This window comes from Lissotriton helveticus, chromosome 10 (assembly GCF_964261635.1).
Source record: "Lissotriton helveticus chromosome 10, aLisHel1.1, whole genome shotgun sequence".
NCBI classification, from domain to species: domain Eukaryota; kingdom Metazoa; phylum Chordata; class Amphibia; order Caudata; family Salamandridae; genus Lissotriton; species Lissotriton helveticus.
Window position 1 is genome coordinate 1,178,957,344 of NC_136071.1, and position 25,221 is coordinate 1,178,982,564.

Here is a 25,221-nt window from a genome sequence, read left to right on the forward strand (position 1 = left end):
TCAACAGCAGCTGCACAGGCCTTTCTACCAACAGAAGCACAAACCCAAAGGCAGAGGTCACCAATTGGCTTCAGTAGGTAAACCTCCTGCGTGAACAAAACAATGAGTTTTTACTTTCACTTGTTCGTTAGCCACTGCAGTAGAGCGAAAGCATTTCAAATTACTTGGATATTTTAAAAGCAAAAGTGTATCTTTTGGTGGAATAACTGTTGTCTATACATTTGAAATGTTGCAATCTGCTGAAAGCAGCTCATACGGCAGCGAGGCCTGTATTGTCACTACTGACCTTCATGGTGTCCTTCAAATGTTTTGCCCAAGCTCCAGCCTCTACATGATTGTTCCTGGAATGCCTGTAAGCTCAGTTGTCATTCCTCAGGCAAATGAAACCACAGCATCATTCTTTCTCCCAATGCAGCCCACCCTGTCAAGTGATGACGGTGTCCAGAGACCCTCCTTAAAAGAATCACTTCTCATCAAGAGGTTCCGTCCCAGACGATATTGACTGATGCCCTTCTCGCACTTCAGAGAATTTGGTCCTCGAAGGAAATGACATGCCACGCCACATCAGTCTGCCTGACTGAGAGCTGTACGCTTTGCCCTGAAAACCGTCCTTCCCTCTCAGAGGACATACTCCCTCATTGTTAAGACTGACAATGCAACAACAATGTACTATCTGAGCAAGAAGAGAGGGATGAGGTCCAGAGCCATGTCACTAGAAGCATAAGCCATCTGGAATTGGTTAAGAACCCGACACCTGAGGATCACTGCAGCCCTTTTCCCAGGAGTCCAGAACAATGAAGCGGACCCTTTAAACAAATACATTCATGTAAACCACAAGTTAGTCTTCAACCATTCTGTCTTTCACAACATCTTTTGTGATTCAGGTTTCTCTCTATTGGATCTCTTTGCCCTCACAGAGAACAAATACGTTGACTTGAGTTTATACCAACGAGGGAGATAGAGGAATGATCTATTGAATGACTGTTCTGGCAATTGCTCTATGCTCAATTTCCCCCCTGATTACCTATAATTCCAGCAATAATCTTCAAACAGTCTTACTCCTCAAGAGCCAGAATGAGTTTACGAACACCGAAGTGACAAAGTAAGTGGTAGTTCATGGACCATCTTTGCCTAGAAGAACTACCGCACAAAAGGCTGACATACAGACCGGACAAGTTCAGGGGCTAGATGATGTACCCCAGCTTAACACCCTTGAGTTTGTCAGCCCCACTCCTGAACTAACTCAATATGGGCACTTGAGCCTTCCATAGGATTATATGGAAGTTCTAAGAGAAACTAAATGGCTTTTAACAAGAGCGGCCCACTTCTTGAAATGGAAGAGATTTATGAATGTGGTGTTCTGGATACAATGTTGATCCGAAGACTTGCCAGCAAAAATATTTTACTCCCATATTTACCTCATTTGACCTAATCTAGTTTACAGTTATCTCCTATAAAAGTTCACCTGGTACCTATTACTGCCTATTAAAAAAAAGTCCATCACAAGCATCTTTTTCAGGATCCCACAGGTTAAGAAATTCCTTGACGGCATTCAAAATGTTTCCCCCCCTCCATAACGTAGACCTTCTCCAGGAATTGGCTATTTAACTATTACGTTCATGGGTTCACCATTCTAACCGAAGCCCAAGGCTTCCTTACAACATCTTTCCTAGAAAGCCTCTTTTCTTTTAGCTGTAATATCGGCTTAATGGGTTAGAGAGATACAGGCCTTATGTTCACATGAATCACAGACTGTTTCATGGCAACAGGGTAGTCATAAGGACTCTTTCGAAATTCCTACTTAAAATAGTTCCAGAAATTCATGTAAATTAAGCCATTATCATACCAAAATTCTTTCAAAACCATACTTCTCTGGCAGAGAGATCTATCCACACTTATGTTACAGTTCTAAAATGCAGTCATTATAAGACTAAAGAAATGCGTACGTCCAAACAATAGCTTGTAAATTATGATCTTTTATGTGTAGGGTTAGTCATGTCCAAGCAATCTCTGTCCAGATGAACAGTTTCTTGTTTAATGTTATGTTGTCAGAAAGCGAATAAAACTTTACCTCACAAGTGTAAGCCCGATCTAAGAGAGGCGAAGCTGCTGCGGCTGCATAAATAACAAATGTTCCCATTTTGAAATCTGCCACACACAGCCCCTTGGAGGTCTGTTCACACATTTACAAGACACTGTGCCTCAATTTGGCTTTTAGGACAGATGCCCAAGTACCACAAGCCTCATTGCGAAACGTTTGCTTAATTTTTCATTGATTTATCTTTCTTACCTTCCAAAGAGGTTATTGGGGGTGGTTTTGCTATTCTATTCAGTGCTTATGATTATCACTGGAGATCTCCTGAAGAAGGAAAAGTTTCTTACCTGTAATTCTAGTTCTCCTTCATAGGAATCTCCATTGGAATCATAAGCCTGCCTCCCTCCCTCCTCCCCGGTGGAAGGAACACATTTGGTTAATGGATTCCCTATAATTGTATTCTCAGTCTTAAAAAAAAATGAACTGGCACCTCAATAGCTTGGTGGGACACTGGACTGCTGAGATCCCTTCAGGTGCAGTGTCAGTTTTCCTTCTAACATAGCTTCAGCATCTGAGGCTTCATTTTCCTGATTACTCCAATTGCTTCTATTCGTTCAACTCCCTTTTCTTTAAAAAAAGAAAATGTAAAAGAAATTGTGAATGAAGTTTTTTAAGTAATCTATTTTCTAGTGGTCTTTCTGCATTTTTTTGCCTCATTTATCCATATCCTGTACCCCCAGTTGTGCTTCTTTGTATGTCTATGCGGGGAACATCCCCCTACTCCCTATACTACGGCTTATTTAACACGGTCATCAACTTTCATAACCACTCACTGTTAACATTTTCCAACCATTCTGCATCTGCCCAGATCAGTTGGCTATTCACAATGCACCAGGCAGTCTCTAAACTTCTGATGTTTTTCTTTGTGAGTACATGGCGCATTACTACCCCACACCACCCCAGGCTGCTACTGTTATGTCTCAATAAGCGCACTGCAGTATGTAAATCTTCGCCAGCTTTCTAGCCACAAGCATCTTTAATCCCATTCCAAGGCTAAGGACCTTGCATAGAGTTGGACAGAGCCAGACATAACCAAAAAGTGTCAGATGTTCCGCCGATCTATTCAGAGTGCTGTCGACATTAATGTACTTGTTACCCGGTAGACAGGCCATCTGCTTCTACGTTGTTAGGGTACCCATCGACTGGATCGACCTCTTCCCAGATGAGCTTTGGGCTGAATCTTTCTGTGCCCACAAGACCCTACTTAAGCTTTCATTTAACTAAATCTTTTTTAACAGTTTGCAATGCAATGACACTACTAATCCTCTTCAACACCTTTCTGTTAAAGGTCTGCCTACCTCCTACCTGTTGTAATGTACTGCCATACTACTGTATACAGTGTTTCTGGTAGAAATTGGTTAATCTTAAAAGACTAAATATTCCAAATGCATTATTAACATTTGTGTCCCTGAGTGATGTGCAAGTTATGCCTTAATAAGAACTAGTACCATAAAAGCATCCTCCACACTGCCTCTCTAGAGAAACAGTCTAAACAGAGTGAAGCAGATAGTGATGGAGCAGAAGGCAGAAGCTGAACACCACAGCTATGTTGTGCATGACATTTAGATGAAGGTCTTTTAATCTTTTGCTTTCCATTGTTACACTACCCAACAATGCAGTTTGCCGCTGAGCACACCTCCGCAACTTCCACCGAATCTGGTCTGATATAAAGGACTTCCGTTTATATTATGATGCTTAGATTTGGACCCACGTTTATATTATGATGCTTAGATTTGGACCCATCTCTTATATTAAAATTAAAAAGTAAGGTCCTGAGTGTTGTCAAAATAAAAGGTTTACAAACTTTTCTGTACTGAGAGCTACTTATGTTAAATAAAACGCATTGAGAGTTACTAATATTATTAGTGTTGTATAATCTCATCTTTGTTATATGTATATTAATTTAATCAAGTAAGAGCTTTCTAATTTAATAAGCTGGGCTGCACACAGGTGAGCTACTCCAAGGTAGCTGGAGAGCTACAGTAGCCACAGAGCTACTAGTTGGAGACCTAAGCCTTCAAAAACAAGTCGACCTGTTTATGTCAAAAAAAAATTTAATACCCTGATTTTCCCAATTGGTTCTTTTTACGTGCTTGACAATCAGCTAGCCAGTCCTAATTGAGAATTCGTTTAATTCTGATTAATGTAAAACTTGTATCCGATAGAGACTTCTTGCCACAGATTCCTTACCTTAGAATATTTCCCAGGCATCAGTCTGGATCCGGAAAATCTTGAGCAGTATCTCGGCAGGCTGGTAGGTGAAATTAATCTGCTTGCATTGTCCACGCTGGATGTGACTGTGCAGTGCATATGTAGGTGCCACATCAATTGCTGAAATCAGTTCTTTTCTTTCTACGCTATTAGAGCAGATCCAGAGAGCTCTACCTCAGTCCATTTTCTGAGTATTTTTTTTCCACGTTTAGATGACTTTTTTTAGACTGTCTCCCAGTGTGCTAGGGATGGGAAACAGCCTTTACAACGAGGTGAATACATTGCATGCCTTTGCCTCTCATTTATTAGCGCGCATATTTTTACCACAATTATGCATTTACATCGTATGCCAATACTATGTATTTAAGGTAAGTTGGGGGCGGGTGAGGCCCCCCCCCCCATACATTGTTTCTAAATATAAAAACAATGTGTGGTATTGGCATTCTGAAGACAGATCGGCGTTCCCAACATCCACTCAGCTGCCGGCTGGAACTCAACCTTCCAATCTAGAGCTCTCTCTTTTCAACAGGCCCTGAAAGGAGTAAGATTGTTGAGAATTTGAAGATCATTATGGCTACCCCAACCCCTTGGAAGAGCCTGACGGTAACTGGTTTTAGAAACTGGCGGATGGCAATGAATTGGATTCCTGTGTGTAGCTGTCCTCTGCATCTCTTGACCATCAAACTAGCCTTTCTAGTGCCTATTACATCAGCCAGTGGGATTAGCGAACTGCAGGCCCTCTCTGTGAACCCTCCATATGCTAACTTTTTTGCAGATTAACTAGTTTTCAGAATACTTGCTACTTTCCTGCCAAAAGTGGTGACACCCTTCCATTTCGGCCAGACCATCACTCTGCAGACTTTCTTTGCTCTGCCTCATCCTTCCAAAGAAAAGGAGACCCCACCGTCTAGACCCAATAAGACCGTCCAATGGAGGATCAACTCTTCGTAGAGTTCTTTGGGGTAAAGAAAGGAAAAGCAGGACAGAAACATGCCATCTCCAGATGGATTGTACTCTGCATTGAAATCTGCTATGTACTGGCCGAGAAGCAGCCCTCTGAGAGCTTGCAGGCTCTTTCCACCAGTGCCAAAGCTGCTACCACTGCGTTCGGCGGACTTCCAGTCCTGGATATGTGTCAAGCTGCAACGTGGGAATCTCTGCACATGTTTATCAAACATTACTCCTGGACATTCTGATCCGTCTTGACAGGCGCTTGGCCCATTTAGTCGTCCAGGACTTCCTGGTTGGAATCTGTTCACAGACCCACCTCCAGTGAGGTATTGCTTGAGTGTCTGCTATAAGGAAAGGAATTTGTGGGTAGAAGTCCCCAGCAGATGAGTAAGTTGCTCATCTTCGATAACACATTATCTGGCAGACTGTATCTGCCATATATTCCTTACCAACCCTTCCAACCTTCCCTATTCTGCTAACCGATTTGTCCATTTAGGGTGACCCTTGTAGTGCCTTAGTGGTTGCACACTCGTCCATCAGCCTTCCAGTGTGTAAATGTCATGTAAAGCAACTATATTCAGTGTATTGGGGGAGTGCCTTTATAGGCACTGTGCATGTCACTTTTCAGCGATGACTTGGAGCCAATCGCCTACTACCGGAGCGCAGAACTACTGCTCAAGATTTTCCAGATCCAGTCTGTCGCCTGTGGAATATTCTAAGTTAAGGAATCTGCAGCTAGACAGTCCTTACCAGATAAGTGATAACTGTAGGTAAGTAGCTTGTTTGTTCAGAAATGCAAACATTTTCATATTGTGGCAATGGTGGAATAAGATCAACGGCTTCTTTTTTAAAAAAAAATATATATTTTTTATCTATTTAGGAATTTGGATTGCCTGAATCTTTTACTGAACTCGGGAGCTGACTTTAACAAGAAAGACAAGTTTGGAAGGTCAGATATGATTTATGCTTTAAAATGTTTCGGTTTCCCTCATTTGCCATCAAGTCGAAAGTATCTAGGCCAGCATCTTCCCCAGCCAAGCTCTGTTTGTGTATGCTGAACCCATTTGTTATTTAGAAATTAGTCTTGGGATATCAATCTTGGAGTAAATAATATTGGTCATCCTGTTATTGTGCTGATTTTTACACTGGCATCTGATTAAATATGAGCTTAATTTGATACTATTTAATTTCTTTAAAAAGGAGCAGACCCCCACCTTGCCTCAGCCTGGTTGTCCCCCTTTGTCTTTTTTTTCATTAAGTGAGCTTCCCCCACATCCTCTTATATCTCATACATATATACATACACGTGTGTGTGTGTGTGTATATATATATATGTATATATATATATATATATTACGCTCCATGGGGTTGTCCAAGTAGCGGGTAGCACCCGAGCCTGCGTGCGCCTTCCCCAAAGCGTTAGTTGGTATGGGCAGTTGCGTGTTTGAAATAGGCCCGACGCGTTTCGGAAATTTATTTTCCTCATCAGTTTGGGGCTCATGGTAGAGCCTTGGAACGAGCAGTAATTTGAGAGTGCATCCATCCAGGATATATGGACTACATCTCCCACAAGCACAATATGTGTTTTCATACAGGGAGATGGTAGACGTCGTGCACTTTACTGCTGGCCCCTGATGAGGAAAATAAATTTCCGAAACGCGTCGGGCCTATTTCAAACACGCAACTGCCCATACCAACTAACGCTTTGGGGAAGGCGCACGCAGGCTTGGGTGCTACCCGCTACTTGGACAACCCCATGGAGCGTTATATATATATATATATATATATATATATATATATATATATATATATATATATATATATATATATATATATATATATATATATATATATATATATATATATATATATATATATATATATATATATATATATATATATATATATATATATATATATATATATATATATATATATATATATATATATATATATATATATATATATATATATATATATATATATATATATATATATATATATATATATATATATATATATATATATATATATATATATATATATATATATATATATATATATATATATATATATATATATATATATATATATATATATATATATATATATATATATATATATATATATATATATATATATATATATATATATATATATATATATATATATATATATATATATATATATATATATATATATATATATATATATATATATATATATATATATATATATATATATATATATATATATATATATATATATATATATATATATATGGTTAAACAAATTGCCCAAGCTTCGAGAGGGAACACGACCGTGCTCAGCCATCCGGCAGTAGTAGTGCAGCCTGCATTCACTCCAACTTGATTATTTTTCGCCGACGCGTTTCGAGGTCCTGAGCCTCTTCTTCATGGGCTGCTCAAGAAAGCACACTGACGCAATGCAATTCAGGCCATTTCCGGTATTTTTATTAACCATGCTCACTCTCTGTTGGTGTTTTGCATATAAGCCGTTAATGATGCATGATGGGTATCTGAGTCCTGAATTGCGTGCATTTGTATTATTTTCTTTCAGTAAGTCCAGTTTTTTGCTTTCTGCTTTAGGGAGCGTTTTCAATTGTTTACAATCCTATAGTAGGAGTTAGAGTCACTCTGCAGGCTCAATTCGCATATTGAGAACGGTGCTTAGAAGGTCTCGATCCGTTCGACACCAAAAGCCTCTATCAGCTGGAATTACGTTTCTTTTCCAACTAAAGATGGTTCCCTTCTCCACGGCAGGACGGCCGTGTGAAATGTGGTTAAACAAATTGCCCAAGCTTCGAGAGGGAACACGACCGTGCTCAGCCATCCGGCAGTAGTAGTGCAGCCTGCATTCACTCCAACTTGATTATTTTTCGCCGACGCGTTTCGAGGTCCTGAGCCTCTTCTTCATGGGCTGCTCAAGAAAGCACACTGACGCAATGCAATTCAGGCCATTTCCGGTATTTTTATTAACCATGCTCACTCTCTGTTGGTGTTTTGCATATAAGCCGTTAATGATGCCGTGGAGAAGGGAACCATCTTTAGTTGGAAAAGAAACGTAATTCCAGCTGATAGAGGCTTTTGGTGTCGAACGGATCGAGACCTTCTAAGCACCGTTCTCAATATGCGAATTGAGCCTGCAGAGTGACTCTAACTCCTACTATAGGATTGTAAACAATTGAAAACGCTCCCTAAAGCAGAAAGCAAAAAACTGGACTTACTGAAAGAAAATAATACAAATGCACGCAATTCAGGACTCAGATACCCATCATGCATCATTAACGGCTTATATGCAAAACACCAACAGAGAGTGAGCATGGTTAATAAAAATACCGGAAATGGCCTGAATTGCATTGCGTCAGTGTGCTTTCTTGAGCAGCCCATGAAGAAGAGGCTCAGGACCTCGAAACGCGTCGGCGAAAAATAATCAAGTTGGAGTGAATGCAGGCTGCACTACTACTGCCGGATGGCTGAGCACGGTCGTGTTCCCTCTCGAAGCTTGGGCAATTTGTTTAACCACATTTCACACGGCCGTCCTGCCGTGGAGAAGGGAACCATCTTTAGTTGGAAAAGAAACGTAATTCCAGCTGATAGAGGCTTTTGGTGTCGAACGGATCGAGACCTTCTAAGCACCGTTCTCAATATGCGAATTGAGCCTGCAGAGTGACTCTAACTCCTACTATAGGATTGTAAACAATTGAAAACGCTCCCTAAAGCAGAAAGCAAAAAACTGGACTTACTGAAAGAAAATAATACAAATGCACGCAATTCAGGACTCAGATACCCATCATGCATCATTAACGGCTTATATGCAAAACACCAACAGAGAGTGAGCATGGTTAATAAAAATACCGGAAATGGCCTGAATTGCATTGCGTCAGTGTGCTTTCTTGAGCAGCCCATGAAGAAGAGGCTCAGGACCTCGAAACGCGTCGGCGAAAAATAATCAAGTTGGAGTGAATGCAGGCTGCACTACTACTGCCGGATGGCTGAGCACGGTCGTGTTCCCTCTCGAAGCTTGGGCAATTTGTTTAACCACATTTCACACGGCCGTCCTGCCGTGGAGAAGGGAACCATCTTTAGTTGGAAAAGAAACGTAATTCCAGCTGATAGAGGCTTTTGGTGTCGAACGGATCGAGACCTTCTAAGCACCGTTCTCAATATGCGAATTGAGCCTGCAGAGTGACTCTAACTCCTACTATAGGATTGTAAACAATTGAAAACGCTCCCTAAAGCAGAAAGCAAAAAACTGGACTTACTGAAAGAAAATAATACAAATGCACGCAATTCAGGACTCAGATACCCATCATGCATCATTAACGGCTTATATGCAAAACACCAACAGAGAGTGAGCATGGTTAATAAAAATACCGGAAATGGCCTGAATTGCATTGCGTCAGTGTGCTTTCTTGAGCAGCCCATGAAGAAGAGGCTCAGGACCTCGAAACGCGTCGGCGAAAAATAATCAAGTTGGAGTGAATGCAGGCTGCACTACTACTGCCGGATGGCTGAGCACGGTCGTGTTCCCTCTCGAAGCTTGGGCAATTTGTTTAACCATATATATATATATATATATATATATATATATATATATATATATATGTTTTTCTTTCCGTTTTCTTTAATTGAAACCTTACCGCTCACCCTTTGATTCCTCTTCCCAAACTTTTTGTTTGTAATATTTATCACTGTTCATTATTTTCCCAAAGCATCTGTTCCCAGCGTGTTTGTATCTGAAATAAACGTCATTCCCTATCCAGGTGCTAAATCGTGTAGGTTTTCTCACCACTTCTGTGTGACTCTGGATCCTGGAGGTGTGGGCCAAGCTTTGTGTGCTGCCAAAGGATTTTGCAATGTGAATCTTATCTGGGTGCACATGCTCTAATATATTCCATTATCTAGTGGTTTGGGTCTATAACAGTCCCTATTCTTGTGTTTTTTTTTGTGTGGGTTTAAAAAAAAAATATTATTTTCTGCCCAGAGGAGGACAGTGCTAGTCATTTAATTTAAAGCCACAATGCCCCAGTGCATGGTCAGCAGGCTTGTGTGTATAAGAAGGTTAATGTGCCAGCTGACTTCATCATTGTCAACAGCCAGGAGATCTAATACTCCACTATTGACGGAACCACCACAGGATGAGGAGACCCAGGCTGGAAGCAGAAAGCTGAATGATAGCGAGGTCTGCGGCCACACAGCAGCATATTTCTACAGCTGTAAATTTGAACACCAGCAATGGGAGGCAATAGAAAACGTGCAGGGCGGTGCAAAAAAAGGACAAAAGAAGTAATACATGAATTCAAAACCATCCCAAGTACATGCCACAAGTCCTTGCTGGATTTCACGGACACGACCAGCAGGCAGATGTGTACTAGCAATACAGCTGGTTAAGAGTCCATTATTAATCCAGAAGTCCTGCCATCATCCAGCATTCCGTTGACGGGAGAGCCTATGTGGAGCTGTGGTGGATGAACACCTTGCAGCAAATGAAAAAGGACAACACCTCAAAGGTGTTGGCAGCAGGGGATCATTTGGAAGAGAAAAATCGCTTACCAGGAAGCCAATGAGAATCCCTGGCTCCAGCAGATGCAACCTCAAGCCCAGACCATTCAGGCAGCAAGTGCTTGAGGAACAAGCCCACAGGGGCAACATCCTGTGCAAAAAAGACACACCTTTGAAGCCAAATGGAGAGGAATGAGCCAGTACACAAGAGGATCTGGTATCCCTGGCAAAGGAGACTCGAAGTGATTCCCTGCTCAGCAAGTCTGGGCAGAGTAGGAGGATTGAAGAAAAATCACCTCCAATATTATAAAACATATTTTTAATAGAACTTGAAAAAATATCTCCAAACATCAAGTTAAAAGGGACAGCTTGCAAAGGAGAACTAAAGCGGTTACAACAGCAACATTAGGACCTCCTAGAACTGAACAAAAATCACAGTGTATTTATTCCTTCCTGATTCCCTAACAGAATCTGACTTTAACACCTTTCATAGACTTTCAATTCCTGAATAAGTTCATTAGGACACAAACATTCAAGTTAACCACCCAACAGTAAGTTATCCCAGTGCTTGTTAAGGAGCTGCATACCGACCATCTACCTCATGAAGCTTGTTTCCACTTCCCAACAAACCGCAACCACCAAAAGTATCTCTGGCGTGCTAGGGGGCAAACATGACTCTCATTCAATGAGTACTCAGAAGTGGCAGAGACGGCTGGCAGTAGAATGATAGCCAATGCTTCAAACCTGGTTAACGGTACAAAGTGGGTGGGAGTTGTTCTATCAAGAACTAGCTAGCCTCAGTACAGCAGCCTGGCTTTGTAGGACTTAGTTTGACCACCTCTGCCTTCCAGCCAGGTGCATGGAGGTACTAAGGGAGTCAAGACAACCTACCACACACATGCTATACAGCTAAGTGAATCACATGTATACAGTGGTGCCGTAAAGAACTGCTGCATAATTTAATAGGGGACACAGCCTTTATCAGGTACTTGATACGTTTGTTGGAAGCTAAACTCTTATTTTTCTATGCGATTACACCTCTCTGTTATAGGTGCATGTATTGTATATTGGGAAGGAATCTTTTCACCACACCAGTAATAAAAAGGTTGCTCGAGGGGATTGAAGAGGATCTCACTACTAAAGTTGGCTACCTCACCAATCTGTAACCTGAATGGTGCTCGGATGACACTTTAAACATACATTTGAACTAGTACATAAGATCGACCTCAACTATCAGCCTTGGTCACAAACAAAGTACTGCCTGTTTTCTTCAAAAACCCTAAAACACAGACACAACAGGCACTACATATACTAGATATATGGAGTGCAATTATGTAATTCCTCCGAGAAACAAAACAAATAAAGTGACAATTTTTTGTTGCTCATGCACCAGTGAATGAAGGTCTCCCTTGTCAAAATAAACCATTACAATATAGTGCAAACAATTCAGATTTGCTATAGCCTAGTGGAAAGTCCCTTGCTAACAACCGAACGCCCATTCGACCAGTAAGAAATGGGCCACACCACCTTTTCTAGCAAATGTTTCCATTAGTGTTTTGTGCCTGACTTTCACAAGGTCATAAATCCACATTTTCACAAAATACTACTATGCTGAAATCCATGCAAACAGGATGGCTTTTGTGGGGTAGAAAGTTCAAAAACATATGTTTGCCCCCAAACAAGCACTTCACCGCATCCCTATTTTTCAAGGTTAGTACTCTTGCACAATCTATGCACACTGAAGTATACAAAAAATGATGGATGGAATGCTTGAATTATTCTCAGCCACTGGCAATTACTCTGGGCTCCATCGTATTTTCAACTCCATGTCACCTTACTTTGGACCCACACATGTGATTAATTCCAGACCCTTCTCTAATAGGAACTGTCTTCCCCAGCTGTCAGGTCGTGCTCTCGCTGAACCGAAACACAAGCAACCCAAGACAGGTTTCGCCCTTACTAGGGCACATCAGTCTGGTATAGCTTGGCTCCAGTGGCACTGTGCACAGGACCCTTGTCTGGGCGTGTACCCATCCCACTAAAGCGTCACACTGAAGAAAACAAAAAAGTGATTGATGGAATGATTGAATTAAATACAGCCACTGTCTGAGTTATCATCAGGCGGGAAGGATCCTGATAGCCCATTGGCTGGTGACTGGGACCTCCCTAAGGGCACTTTCTGTTGATAAAAGGGGCAATTCTGCCACTCCGAACTCATATCTTGCTCAACTGGAAAACAAGGACCGAAGGACGACTACCATGTTGACCATGGAACCAGCATGGAAGAGGCTTCACTGAAGCTGGACTGCACCTGCTGATCCTTGGGCTAGCAAAGTGAAGGACTGTGCCTGCTTGTGTAGAAGATGTTCCCCGAGCCCAGCTTGAAACAGAGACTCCAAGAGTCAGTTGGCCGACGTCATGCTCGCATCACAGGGCCACAAAAGCTGAAGGAGCCTGCTGGGATGAATTGGTAGCCTGGATCACCGCTCCTCACATCCATGAAGCCCAAGAGACTAGGCCCAATGCTCAAATATTGCACTTGAGTCAGCTGGATCGGGGGGGTGAGGGGGGATTGGCCACCCATAAGGAGAGTTATCGCCAAAAGAATGAAACTGCTAAATTCACTGTATCGACAACACGTACCCCAGGGGCAACTGGGCTTCTGCTGACCTGTAGAAAACTTCAAGGTAAGTCGACCCGTGTGGCTGGAATCCCCTCACCAGGACAGTGGACCAAGAAGTAGCACCATGAAGACCCCTGTCAACTGCACAACATTTTCAGCATCTTTGAGCATCTTCAGCATGCTGTACCCCTTGGACAAGACCACTTCATAGCAGTCAATGGCAAGGAGCTACTGATACTGGAACTGGACTGAAGAAAGCTTTTCTTAACCCCTTCGCCGCTGGGTTAATTCCCCCGCTGTGCTGGGGGGCGCGCACAACGCCCCGGTGCTCGTGACGATCTCAGCTCGTCCCACAGCACGGTGGCGCTGTGCTCATGACAAGCTGAGCTCGTCACGGCCACACCCGTTTCTTTGGAACGCTCAGCACAGCGGGGGAATTAGCCCCGCGTTCAAGCGCTGCCGCAGTTATGACGAGCTCAGCTCATCATGAGCACACGGCCACCGTGCCTCATGACGAGCTGAGCTCGTCATGCGCACACATGAGGTTAAGCAGATAACTGTTTTGGTGGACCTTTATGGTTCCCTTGACTGGCTCCCTACCGGAGTTGGTCACTGTAAGTATCCTCATTACAACTTAGAAACATGCTTGTTTGCAGTTAAGTGAAAAGTTGTGATTTACTGTACCTTGTAAAATTCCTAACCCCAGAACCCTCTGGTAGGTCTTTTTCATTTTGGTGACTAAAAATTCATAAAAATCAAATCTATTTTTATAAATGTGTGTGGAATTCCTTGTCTTGTTTCTTTCGTCAATTGTTTTTTGTGCTGTTTAAATGCTTTACTATTGTTCCTTTGTGTAAGCCTGCCTGCTCATACACGGCTACTCATGGTTGAGCTAAGGTATAACAAACGGAACTTGATTGTAACTAAGGGGATTGGTAGTGTATTGCACGGTGAGGTCCCACAACCACACCTTTAATATATCCCATTTCCTCACAAGTAATATTTACCTTTTTGGATCTCAGGTTGGTGTTGCTTTACTTGAAATCTAATTTTCAAATGTATTTACCTCTAAGGAAAGCACACTTTTGATAAATCACAATCTTGTATTGAATCAATTCATAGTGTGCAGTCTGGTATCTTCTTTCAACTGTGAAGATCAATGTGTCAATATTTAGCTACCCATTTTATGAGACGTTCTCACCAGGCACATATCTAGGGTTCCTGTTTGAGTATGCTTCATCCATAAGTTATTATTCAAATGTAAAACTTCACAGCATGGTGAAATCGTTTCTGGGTTCTTTTTAATGTATTTGTTCATACGGTTGAAATGAATCTCGATAAGAAAGAACACTCTAGATTGCAATCCCAATTGATTTTGGGATATTTCCCATCGCTACGCAATTCATCAAACAGAAATATGTGCCTGAAATGAAGAAGTAAACTAACAATTCACATATAGTGGAATGGATCCATTTCGAAACAAGTAGTCAATATATACAACACTAATATATATTACTTTAAACATGATGGTACTAGAATCCAACAATAATTGAAAGAAAACGTTTTCATGATTACACAGGCATGTGGTATTAAGATGAATCTGTCTGTGCTGAAATTTGCGGGACCATCAAAATAAAGATTTTAGAAAACTGTCTCACTGTAGCTAAAGTTGTTTATAGCAACCATTCAGATTCTAATAACGTATTGAATGATTCTGTTTATAAGTTCATAAGCATTGGTAATGACAAGGGATGGCGACCCTGGCTGGAACCTTTGAGGGATTGTGCTGACTACAAAGTAGATTTAATATCCTTAAACTCTTTCTAACCGGATTCCATCCATACAAGCGAAGTTAATTAATTTTTTTAGTAGCTCTCAGATGCAACATGTTTAGCAACATTTGGCATGTATCTAGCATAAGATTCTGTAATACATAAGAAAGATTGAACTTCTTTATCCCAAAAGGTAGATCAGCATCAAATAAATGTGAAAGAGGGAATTTCCACAAGCCAGTAACTTGTCCTTGAATACCCAGTTGTCGCCAAATATGAAATGTAATCGAAAGGCAGTGATCCAGCTGAAAGATAGTTATGTTATGTTATATTGGTATTTGTAGCGCACACAATTACTCTTGAGGATCCTGGTGCGGAGCAATACTACATAGACAGCGAGAGAGAAGCATTTTAGTAGGCCTGACTGAAGAGGTGGGTTTTGAGGAGTTTTTTAAAGCATCTTAGGTCCCGCGTGTGGCGGAGTGTTAGTGGGAGGGAGTTCCAGAGAGTGGCTGCTTTCACCGAAAACGGTTGACCGCCCAGCCTGGTTCGTCAGAAATGGGGGATTGCCACCAGACGCTGGGAGGCCGACCTGAGTGATCGGCTGGGGATGTAAAAAGCCACTCTTTTCTTTAGGTAGGCGGGGCCAGTCTCATGCAGGGCTCTAGGAGTTAGAACCAGGGCCTTAAACTGGACTCTTTGGGCCACTGGCAGCCAGTGGAGTGTGGCCAATTGAGATCTTATGCTGGTGCGTTTAGGGATGCCCAGCAGAAGTCTCGCAGCCGCGTTCCGGATAAGTTGCAACTTATTCACCAGAAATGAGGGGGAGCCCAGATAGAGAGCGTTGGCGTAGTCCAGGCGGGACAGTATGAGGGCTCGGGCGACCGTCTCTTTTGCCGGTTGGGGAAGCAGGGGAAAATATCTGCCTAGGGATTTGAGGGTCCCAAAGCAGACGCCCGTAAGTCTTTTTATATGCTCTGAGAACCTTAAATCGTCATCAAACCAAATACCAAGATTCTTGGCTGGCCCGCCCTCCGAAAGGGGACCTGGGAAATCAGGTGGCCATATTGATTCTGTGAACAGGGCAGGGAATTGCCCATATAGTATTATTTCGGATTTTCCTTCATTGCATTTTAGTTTGGCCTGAGCCAGCCAAGTGAATACGGCAGCAAGGCATTTTTGTGCCGCGTCTGTTTCCACCATAGAGTTGCCCCAGGTGAACAGGAGCTGGGTGTCATCGGCGTAGGCCATAATTTTGGCGCCCAGCTCTTCGGCCAGGAAGATCAGCGGGGTCATATAGATGTTAAAGAGGAGCGGGCTCAATGTTGAGCCCTGTGGGACCCCTGTCTGAACTTCCCTGGCTGAGGAGTAGTACGGGGGCATCCAAACTTGCTGGGAGCAGGAGTCTAGGAAAGATTCCAGCCAGGACCGCACTGACCCGGTGAGGCCGATGGATGTAAGGCGAATACAGGGATCGTTTTTTGCTCCGCCTGCGGTGACAAGAAGCTTTGGACGATGGCAAAGATTTCTTTGTCATTATCTGCCTTCATGATAGTAAAGGTAGTCAAAGCTTTTATCACATGAAAAAACTCCAGCCACTGTTACATAGGTCAACATCCAACTCCATCTCCACTGTGGGGGGCATATAGCTTCTTTAAAGCGAATAAACTAAACAAGAACTAAATCCTTTTGGAGGGAGATTTCACATACAAAAGTAATATTGCTCATGAATTGTTCCTCTCACATTCTTGCTTGCACTTTAGTTTGGATCTGTGCTCTAACATAACTATTGTTTTTTTCCTGCTCTTACCAAATTGCCTGCAAAGATCTCCACTGCACTACGCTGCTGTGAATTGTAACTACCAGTGCCTGTTCGCTCTTGTGGGGTCTGGAGCCAGTGTCAATGACATCGATGAGCGGGGCTGCTCCCCTTTGCACTACGCTGCTGCATCCGACACCGATGGCAAGTGAGTGTGCTGCTTTCATTTGAGACTGGACATTGAGAATTAAGGAAAGTGTGAGCTGTGCATGTGCATAAAATGAAATTATAGCAGATGTGTGCACCAGTGGTCAACTGGGTGGCATTCCCTTGGAGAGTGTAACTTGGCTTTGTGACTTTGTTGCCGTGTCACATGTAGAGGAAAGGTCACCTGTACTGAGATTTGAACATTTTGAAAGGATGCTACTCAAAAGTTAAGAATTTAAAGGCGATCTTAGAAAAGACCATGATTCTCTCCTTACACACCTGTGTATAGTCCATCCCTACAAATATATGGGTCTGGAATTTACCCACAGGTTAATTTGTGGCCCCATGTTCAACAGGAAGAAGCATTTGATTGGGACTGGAAGTCATGCAAAATGTAATTCTGAACATGGGGGTATTTGATTCTCTTATAGGAATGGCTGCCTGATCTGAAGTATTACCAACAGCACCTTATGTGGAGGAATCATGGTTTCCAAGCTATAGGTGATCCTTGATGAGATTGAAGCACCACCTTGGAGGAGGGTGCTGGGTCAGCAGAGTTCAGTACCACTTGAAGCAAATCTCTAATTGGTTATTTAAATTTGTAGTACTGTGTTGGCCTCTGCGGTACCTGCGATCATGGCTCGAGTTAGGATGAAACAGACTAAATCATATGTCCTCCCCAAAGTCAGTAAAACTTGAGAGGTTAACTTAATCTTGGAAATAATGGGGTTGAGGGCAACACAGTTTAATGTTCTGGAAAGCTCCACTTAATGTAGATACTCTAGATATGTAGCTGTGATCATATCACATAGCATGGGTCTTACAGCCTGTTTATGGCAGCAACAGTCTGTCAGGCATAGAAACATTATTTAGCCCATAAAATAACGGCATAAAAAGTATTGTACAAATATACATTCTAAATATTAAAAACATTACAGAATAAAAAGACATCTATTAAAACTGAGTTATTAATACAACTTAAGAATATAAAAACATAATCAATAAAAAGAATTCATCAATATAAGAACAGGAATTAATCAAATTGACCCTTATCTTAGTTATAAAATTCAGACTATGGAATTTGCCTTCTTGTCTTTGTAGCAGATAAGAACCAGGCCAGACGAAAACATACCAAGAGGTCTGGTAATTGCTGGAAGTAATAAAGTGCTGGGCGGCATTATCTAATCTTTAATTTGCGTATAAGCAGAAGGATATATCTATTCCTTCATATACAGTTTGCAGTCAAAAAAACAATTGTAAATCGTCCGTAGGAGAAAGGTTGTCATGTGGATATGAAGAGAGGGCATCAATGGAATATGTTTTAGAAAGATAACTAGCATAAGTGGTATGTATTTTAATCAGAATCTCAGTAATATGTATCTATGCTGGAGATTCGTTACAAATGACTCGTATGAAGTTGAAATATTACTTATGCTAGGAGCTAAAAGATAATGTCTTACTGTGGTCAAGTTACAGTTGAGGTCATACCTCTTTCTATCAAAATTATCAAATAAACACAACTTCAATTCTTTTTTTAGAAATTTTCAGACAAGACTTCGGGTCCTCGTATAAATTATGTAACCGGATTGCCTGTAGGTTAGCCTCGATATATTTTAGTCATTTGATTTTGTGTACACCATCTAAATTCAAGTAGAGTCAAATATACAACGTGGTCATTTAACAGTAGTCTCTAAAAGATTATGGATACAACTGCTCCTTCCACTGCTGGATGACTGTGATTTGACATTGAAGGGTGATTGGCATTAATGATACAATGTTATTTCATCTTAGTTCCTTGTTGGACTGTGTCAAATTAAACACATTTTCCTATTTCCTAGATTGCATGCAGTAATTCTGGCATAGTCAGTCTGATTTAGCGCCGGGATGCTCCAGGGTTACTGCGCGCTCTACAAAAACCTTAATAATTAATAATAATAATAATGTAGCATAGTTAAGTAATTACAGTGTAATAGAAGTTGGAACTATCCACCCTATGTTAAATGGTGATAACTTTCAGTGGAAATTATGCTGGGTAGCAATATCATTCAAATGTGAGAAGGAATGTAATATTACATGCTGTATACTTTATCACTTTTTTAAATCAAGTTAACTTTTCATAGATATTGACAATTCAAACTAAAAATAACTACATTCATAGCACTAAAACTAGACACAATCTTCACTGAAGGCTAAATTAAAATATTTTCTAACGGTTGGCTTTTCAAGTTGAATGAAGTTAAAAGAAATCATTAGTCCTTGTTAAGAGTAGTTACAATAGAATGGAATTGTAATTCTTTATTTTATATGGTTTGTGTTCTTTACTAAACTATTGTGAAATGACAGGTAAAATATCACAAGAAAAAACAGACTAGTGTCCACAAAGGTGCCCCATCTTTGTTCAACATGCACATTGATCACTTGGAGGCTTGCAGCAACTTTATCCGTCAGTCTGCAGACAACTCCACATTGCTTCTTCAGTAGCCAGTCAAATCCTATCTAGCCGATTTAAAAAAAAAAAAAAGAAAAAGAAAAATGAGATCAGCTGTCTCAGTTTATCAGAAAACTGGAAGGGACCCAAACATAGTGAATTTCCCCTGTGCTTTTCTTCACCTTCAAAAAAATCCAAATTACTGATCCAGTGTCCAGGAAACAATCGATCACTTGTTTCAAATCTCTCACTCGCAAGTTTCAGATCTTTTCTCGTTTTCTTGAGTCCGATCCCTGGAGTTCATATTTTGAAGCCAAAGATTTTACCTTGGAAATCTTGAATGCTAAGAAGAAGAATACCTGAAAATCAGAATTCTCTTGTTTCTCCTCAGATATGAAACAGCCTTTCTGAAAGATCATATATTTTGAGCTGATCCTTGAAGGCACAATATGTGCCAGCATTTTTCCTTTGCTCTCCCACCTTTCACACTTATTTATTTGCTCTTCTTCCTGTAACTTCTTTCGTTACCCTCGGTCAGTATGTGAGGTGCTAAATTAGGAAGGAAATAGTAAGGCATTGAGTTGGCTTTTAATTCCCTTCGCAGCTCATTCATGGAGAGAAATACCGATTGCACCATCTGACTCCTGATGATTGGAAGGATCCAGAACTAATGGCACCCGCAAATGCATTTTTATCTGGTCTTCGGAGTCGAGATTGCCTCCCTGTGCAAAACTTCAGCTCAACTTCTTTTGCTCTCCTCTCTGTACCACCCTTTCAGGCTAGCTCTTCTTGGAGAGAGCTATTGAGTAAACTGTGGCCATGACTAGAAACCATCTGCACCTCTGGCCCACACATTCACTCAGAGGGTTGATTTTGCTCTTTCTTCAAACTCCTTTCATTTCAGTCCACCGATCCGGCCCTGCTTCATAGCAGATGAACAGCTCTGCTTCAGCTTTTAACCCTCTGTACATTTCTAGAGGCTTCCTGGTTTCAGTCCTCATACAGATGTCTTTAATAACTGTCCTCATAGGGCTATCTTAAGATTAATCTTGTTGTGACCTTCAAACTGCTGTGTAGATGGTCCCCAAGTTGTATTTGAACAATTGTTTCAAATCTTTAGGCGTAATGTTCCTGTCAGTATTATCCCTTACAGTGCCACTTTGATTGTGTTGTCTTAAAAAACATAGCTGCAGCCTCTCTTAAATGCTTTGCAGCTTTTGATCCATTATTGCTCTTAAATCACTGTCACAATGAGTCAAATCAGTTCCCCCCTTATGTAGCCAAACCAGGTTGCAAAATACAGCACATAGGACTCTGACATGTAAGCACTTTTTTGTAATGAAGGCGTCCAAAGGCGGTTAAATATAAATGTGACCACGGTGGAGCCCCATACATGTTTCAACTAAACAATGGTACGCAGCACTCTTACCAGGGGAGACTCCCGCTACAACAGCATCCTCTAATTCTGGCATTAAGGCAGTCAAGCCTTGGTAAGAGGTAGATTGCAATCCGATGCCCTGGGTGCTGCCAAGTGTAATCAATACTGGTCAAACACTGCTCTGGCAGGCTCACTCGTCGGTGCTGGCGTTGAGGTGACCAACACCCTCTGATGTAGATTAAAACCAGAAGTATGCTGCACTCTGTCTCAAAGACAATTATTTATTTGTGTTAGGTGAAAATATGACGCCAGCTAGTTTCAACCTTTCAGTCTTTTTCACAGCATATAAGTTTGTTTTCCATCACTAAATATACTCTCCCACTGATGCTCCTGATGCTGCATTTTAGGAGATGTAGTTCGGGATATAATACACAATTGACACCTAAAATACAATTCCCACGATGAATGCTTTGTAATCTTGTTAATAAATAACTTGAGCCCAAAGGATTTTAATTCATGCAATGACCACACGCCAATTAATTGGTGAATTCCAGAAAAGAAGCATTTGATTGATATCGCACGAACAGCTAACATTCGGATGAATAGTGCCAATCAGATATTTTAGTACACTACATTGGAAGCAGTTTCTCATCTATAATAATACAAACTAATTAATGACTTCCTAAAGAAAATGTATGTAATGATTATTCGTCCACTATTCATACGAATGTTCACTGTCATTTTGTGATGTGTGTTTTGGAATCCCCCCAAATTTTTATTTTTATTTTTATCGTTGCTTAGGTTATTGTGATTCCCAATATGATGGATAATATGTAATTGAACAAATTCATGGATTACCCACGCAGGCGATAATGAGTAGAGAAATAACTGTCACATGTCTTTTTTCTTCTGGAATTCACCAATTAATTGGTGTGTGGTCATTGCATCAATTGAAATCTATTGGGCTCCGGTGTGGTAGAGGAACTCTGACCCCATGGGACTGATTGAGGGGTCTGTAAGGGACCACTCCTGGGCAAGAAATTGTCCAAAAACGTTTTTTTAGAGTGCGAGGATCCTCACAGATTTAGGTGGATTTGCGGATCCAGCCCCCAATAAAAAACACATACACCCACTCACAGATCCACACACACTTATACACTTTCCCACACACCCATATACACACACCTACTCACACACTAACCCACCCATTTACAAACCCACTCACACACCCACTCACTTATACACCCAGTTATACACCCACACACCCATACTCACACACACACACACACACTCACACACACACACACTCACACACACACACACACACACACCCATACTCACACACACCCATACCCACACACACCCATACCCACACACACACACACACACACACACACACACATACACACCCATACTCACACACACACACACACACACACTCACACACACACACACACACCCATACTCACACACACCCATACCCCCCCACACACACACACACACACACACACCCATACTCACACACACCCATACTCACACTCCCACACACCCATACTTACACTCCCACACACCCATGCTCACACTCCCACACCCTCTCGCCCCCTCACCACATCCCCCCTCCCCTCACCTGCCTTCATTTTTACACATTTTTAGTTTTAAAATAAATAAGCATGAAGTGAATAAAATGTATTTATAACCTTGTGAAAATTTATATTTGTAAATTGAACTTGTGGGTAAAATTGTAGTACAATTTATATTTTTTTTAAACTGTAAAATTCACTAAAAAACCAAAGGTTACGGGGCGTTATAGTTGGGAAATAGAATTTAAAAAACTTTAGAAATTCACTGAAAGAAAAAGGCTACAGGGACTTTATAATTTAGATTCATATTTGACATCAACACACAACCTTTAGAAATTCAGCATTTCTAGTTAGTTATCTCCAGTAACTATAACGCATGCCCTGAGGTAACTATAACTCATGCCCTCTCCATGCACTGCTTATTACCCCACATATTACATCACATATTACATCACTTATGACATCTATGACATAATTGATAATATCATTCAACATTTGCAGTTAAACAATTGAGAAAACTGTGCATGGTGGGGGCGTAAATTAGTTACCTTATAACATGGATCATAGTTACTTGTGATAACTGCAGAATTTCTATGGTTTTATGTGTGTAAAATCTGAACCTAACTTTAACACCTCTGTAACTTTTGTTTATATATAAATCATAATCTCAGTCATTTAATGTTAGATAATAATATTTTGTTTCAAAGTATATTCCTTGTTGCCTGTTCTAGGTGCCTGGAATATTTGCTACGAAATGATGCCAACCCAGGGATCCGGGACAAGCAAGGTTACAACGCTGTTCATTATTCTGCTGCCTATGGACACCGCCTGTGTCTTGAACTGGTAAGGAGAAGAACTTTACGACGTAGACTTGTGCTGTTAGCTAGCCTATATGTTCCCACTGTACTTTTCACATGCCCCAACGGAATCTCATTTTTGTTCTGACGCTACTGAGAAGTCCGTTTGACCCCTTAGACAGTTCTGGTTGTGACCAATTCGCTTAGACTGTTTTTTTGATGGCCATCACTTCAACGTCAACGTGATGTGGCAGTAAGTTGCAAGCACTGTCTTCCATCCTTAACCTGTTTCTACCCACACACACTGTATGAGAACTAAAGCGGGTATCCTGTCCAAGGGGTTTACCCCATTGCATATGGGCCAGTGACTTACACTTCCCACAGTTTTCCTTCTGCCACACCTTTTTACGGCAGTCTGCTTCTACATCGATCCGATGAAGGAATTCAGATCGGATGATCGGCTCTTTCTTGGATATGCAGACAGCATGAAGTCCAGAAAAGGACTCCGTCACAATGGATTGTCATCTACACTTAGATTGGTTTTGCCCTTGTTAAAAAGGAACCACCAGGAGGAACCTAGGCTTACTCCACAAGAGAGAAGACCTCTCCCTTGACCAGGGTAGTGTCCATAGGAGAGATGTGTTTCAGAATGACACGGATTTCCCTTTACACATTTGTGAAGCATTATTGCTTGGATTGAGATGTGAGATGGGAAGGCCATTTCCCTTATTCCTGGTTTGACCTCTTTGCAGGGACATCTTAAGGATGTTGGGATATTTAGGCCAAACATATTTTGGGGGCCCTGTTCAGAGCAGCTTAGAACTTTTGATCCACATGCACAGGCACACTGGTCCAAATTCTTAATGTGTTTATATCTATATTTATGGATAGAGATGTGTTCAAAATTGTAACACAGCAGCAGCTCACCAATATTACTGCAAATAATCTCTAATACCCTCCCATTTCTCATATATGCGATCCTGTTTGTATCTAAAACGCTTTTTTAGGTATGTTGCTTGAAACATAAACACATTAGTCTGCAAAATGTCTAATAGACTCCCACGTTACCCACATTAAAAATAAATTAAAGGAAAAAGGCATAAAAAACAATCTGCTGAAGAGTTATTCAAGGTTATCAGGGCAAGACTCTGCAGAACAGAGCTAACTCTATCAGGGGCCCATGCCTTAAAACATCTCTGCCTCTTTGGGACCCACAACCTTGGAGGGAGTACTGCTGTAGTAGGTATTCAAGAGATGGGAAATCTGCAGGTAGAAGGATCCATCGGAAGAAAGGTATTTAGCTTTGGTAATCTTTCTGGTGGATAATGAACCTTCAGATTGCTCAACAATCTCGCCAACCTCCCAGTTCTGAAAGATAGTCACCGAAAATGAATGAGCTTACAATTTAGATCAGATGACTGCATATTCATGTTCAAGCCGATTCTGTCCCTTGTCTCTACCTCTAAGTGCTTGGAGTGAAAAGTATAAGGAACTGACGTCAGGGCACCGGGGTGTTACTGCATGGTTCCATTGACATCACATCTGCACAGCAAACCATGCAAAGGAGGAGCCAGCTACAGCTACCACTGCAGGCGAGCTATTGCAGTGTTTTCAAAAACAGTCTGGGACCTACGATAGTCTAGAGGTGAAGAATGTGCTGGTGGACGGAGACCTTCCGTGCACAAAAGAAATAGAAATTACTCCACTGTTGTTGGGTATAATGACCCTCATGAAAACTAAGCTTGAATGTCTTATATTATGATTTTCTGCAGTCCTAAGCATCATTTTCCTATTACAATTCTGCGCAGTAACTTGGCAGATAAATCAAGCCGGGGAATAGACTAATAGCAAGATGGGTCAATCAAACCGGATTTATAAAGTGCGGCTAATCTCCC

At 41.3% G+C, this 25,221-nt stretch overlaps 1 protein-coding gene across 2 annotated transcripts in view; it reads left to right on the forward strand.

Annotated features, from left to right (window-relative positions):
- Positions 1–25,221, forward strand: part of ANKRD28 (ankyrin repeat domain 28) — a 549,582-nt gene that overhangs the window by 422,379 nt on the left and 101,982 nt on the right. For both annotated transcript variants that reach the window (XM_078664027.1, XM_078664028.1), the window contains exons 13-15: positions 6,138–6,206; positions 17,004–17,144; positions 23,261–23,372. In XM_078664027.1, coding sequence (XP_078520153.1) covers positions 6,138–6,206; positions 17,004–17,144; positions 23,261–23,372 — 322 coding nt within the window. The remainder of the gene's footprint in view (positions 1–6,137; positions 6,207–17,003; positions 17,145–23,260; positions 23,373–25,221) is intronic.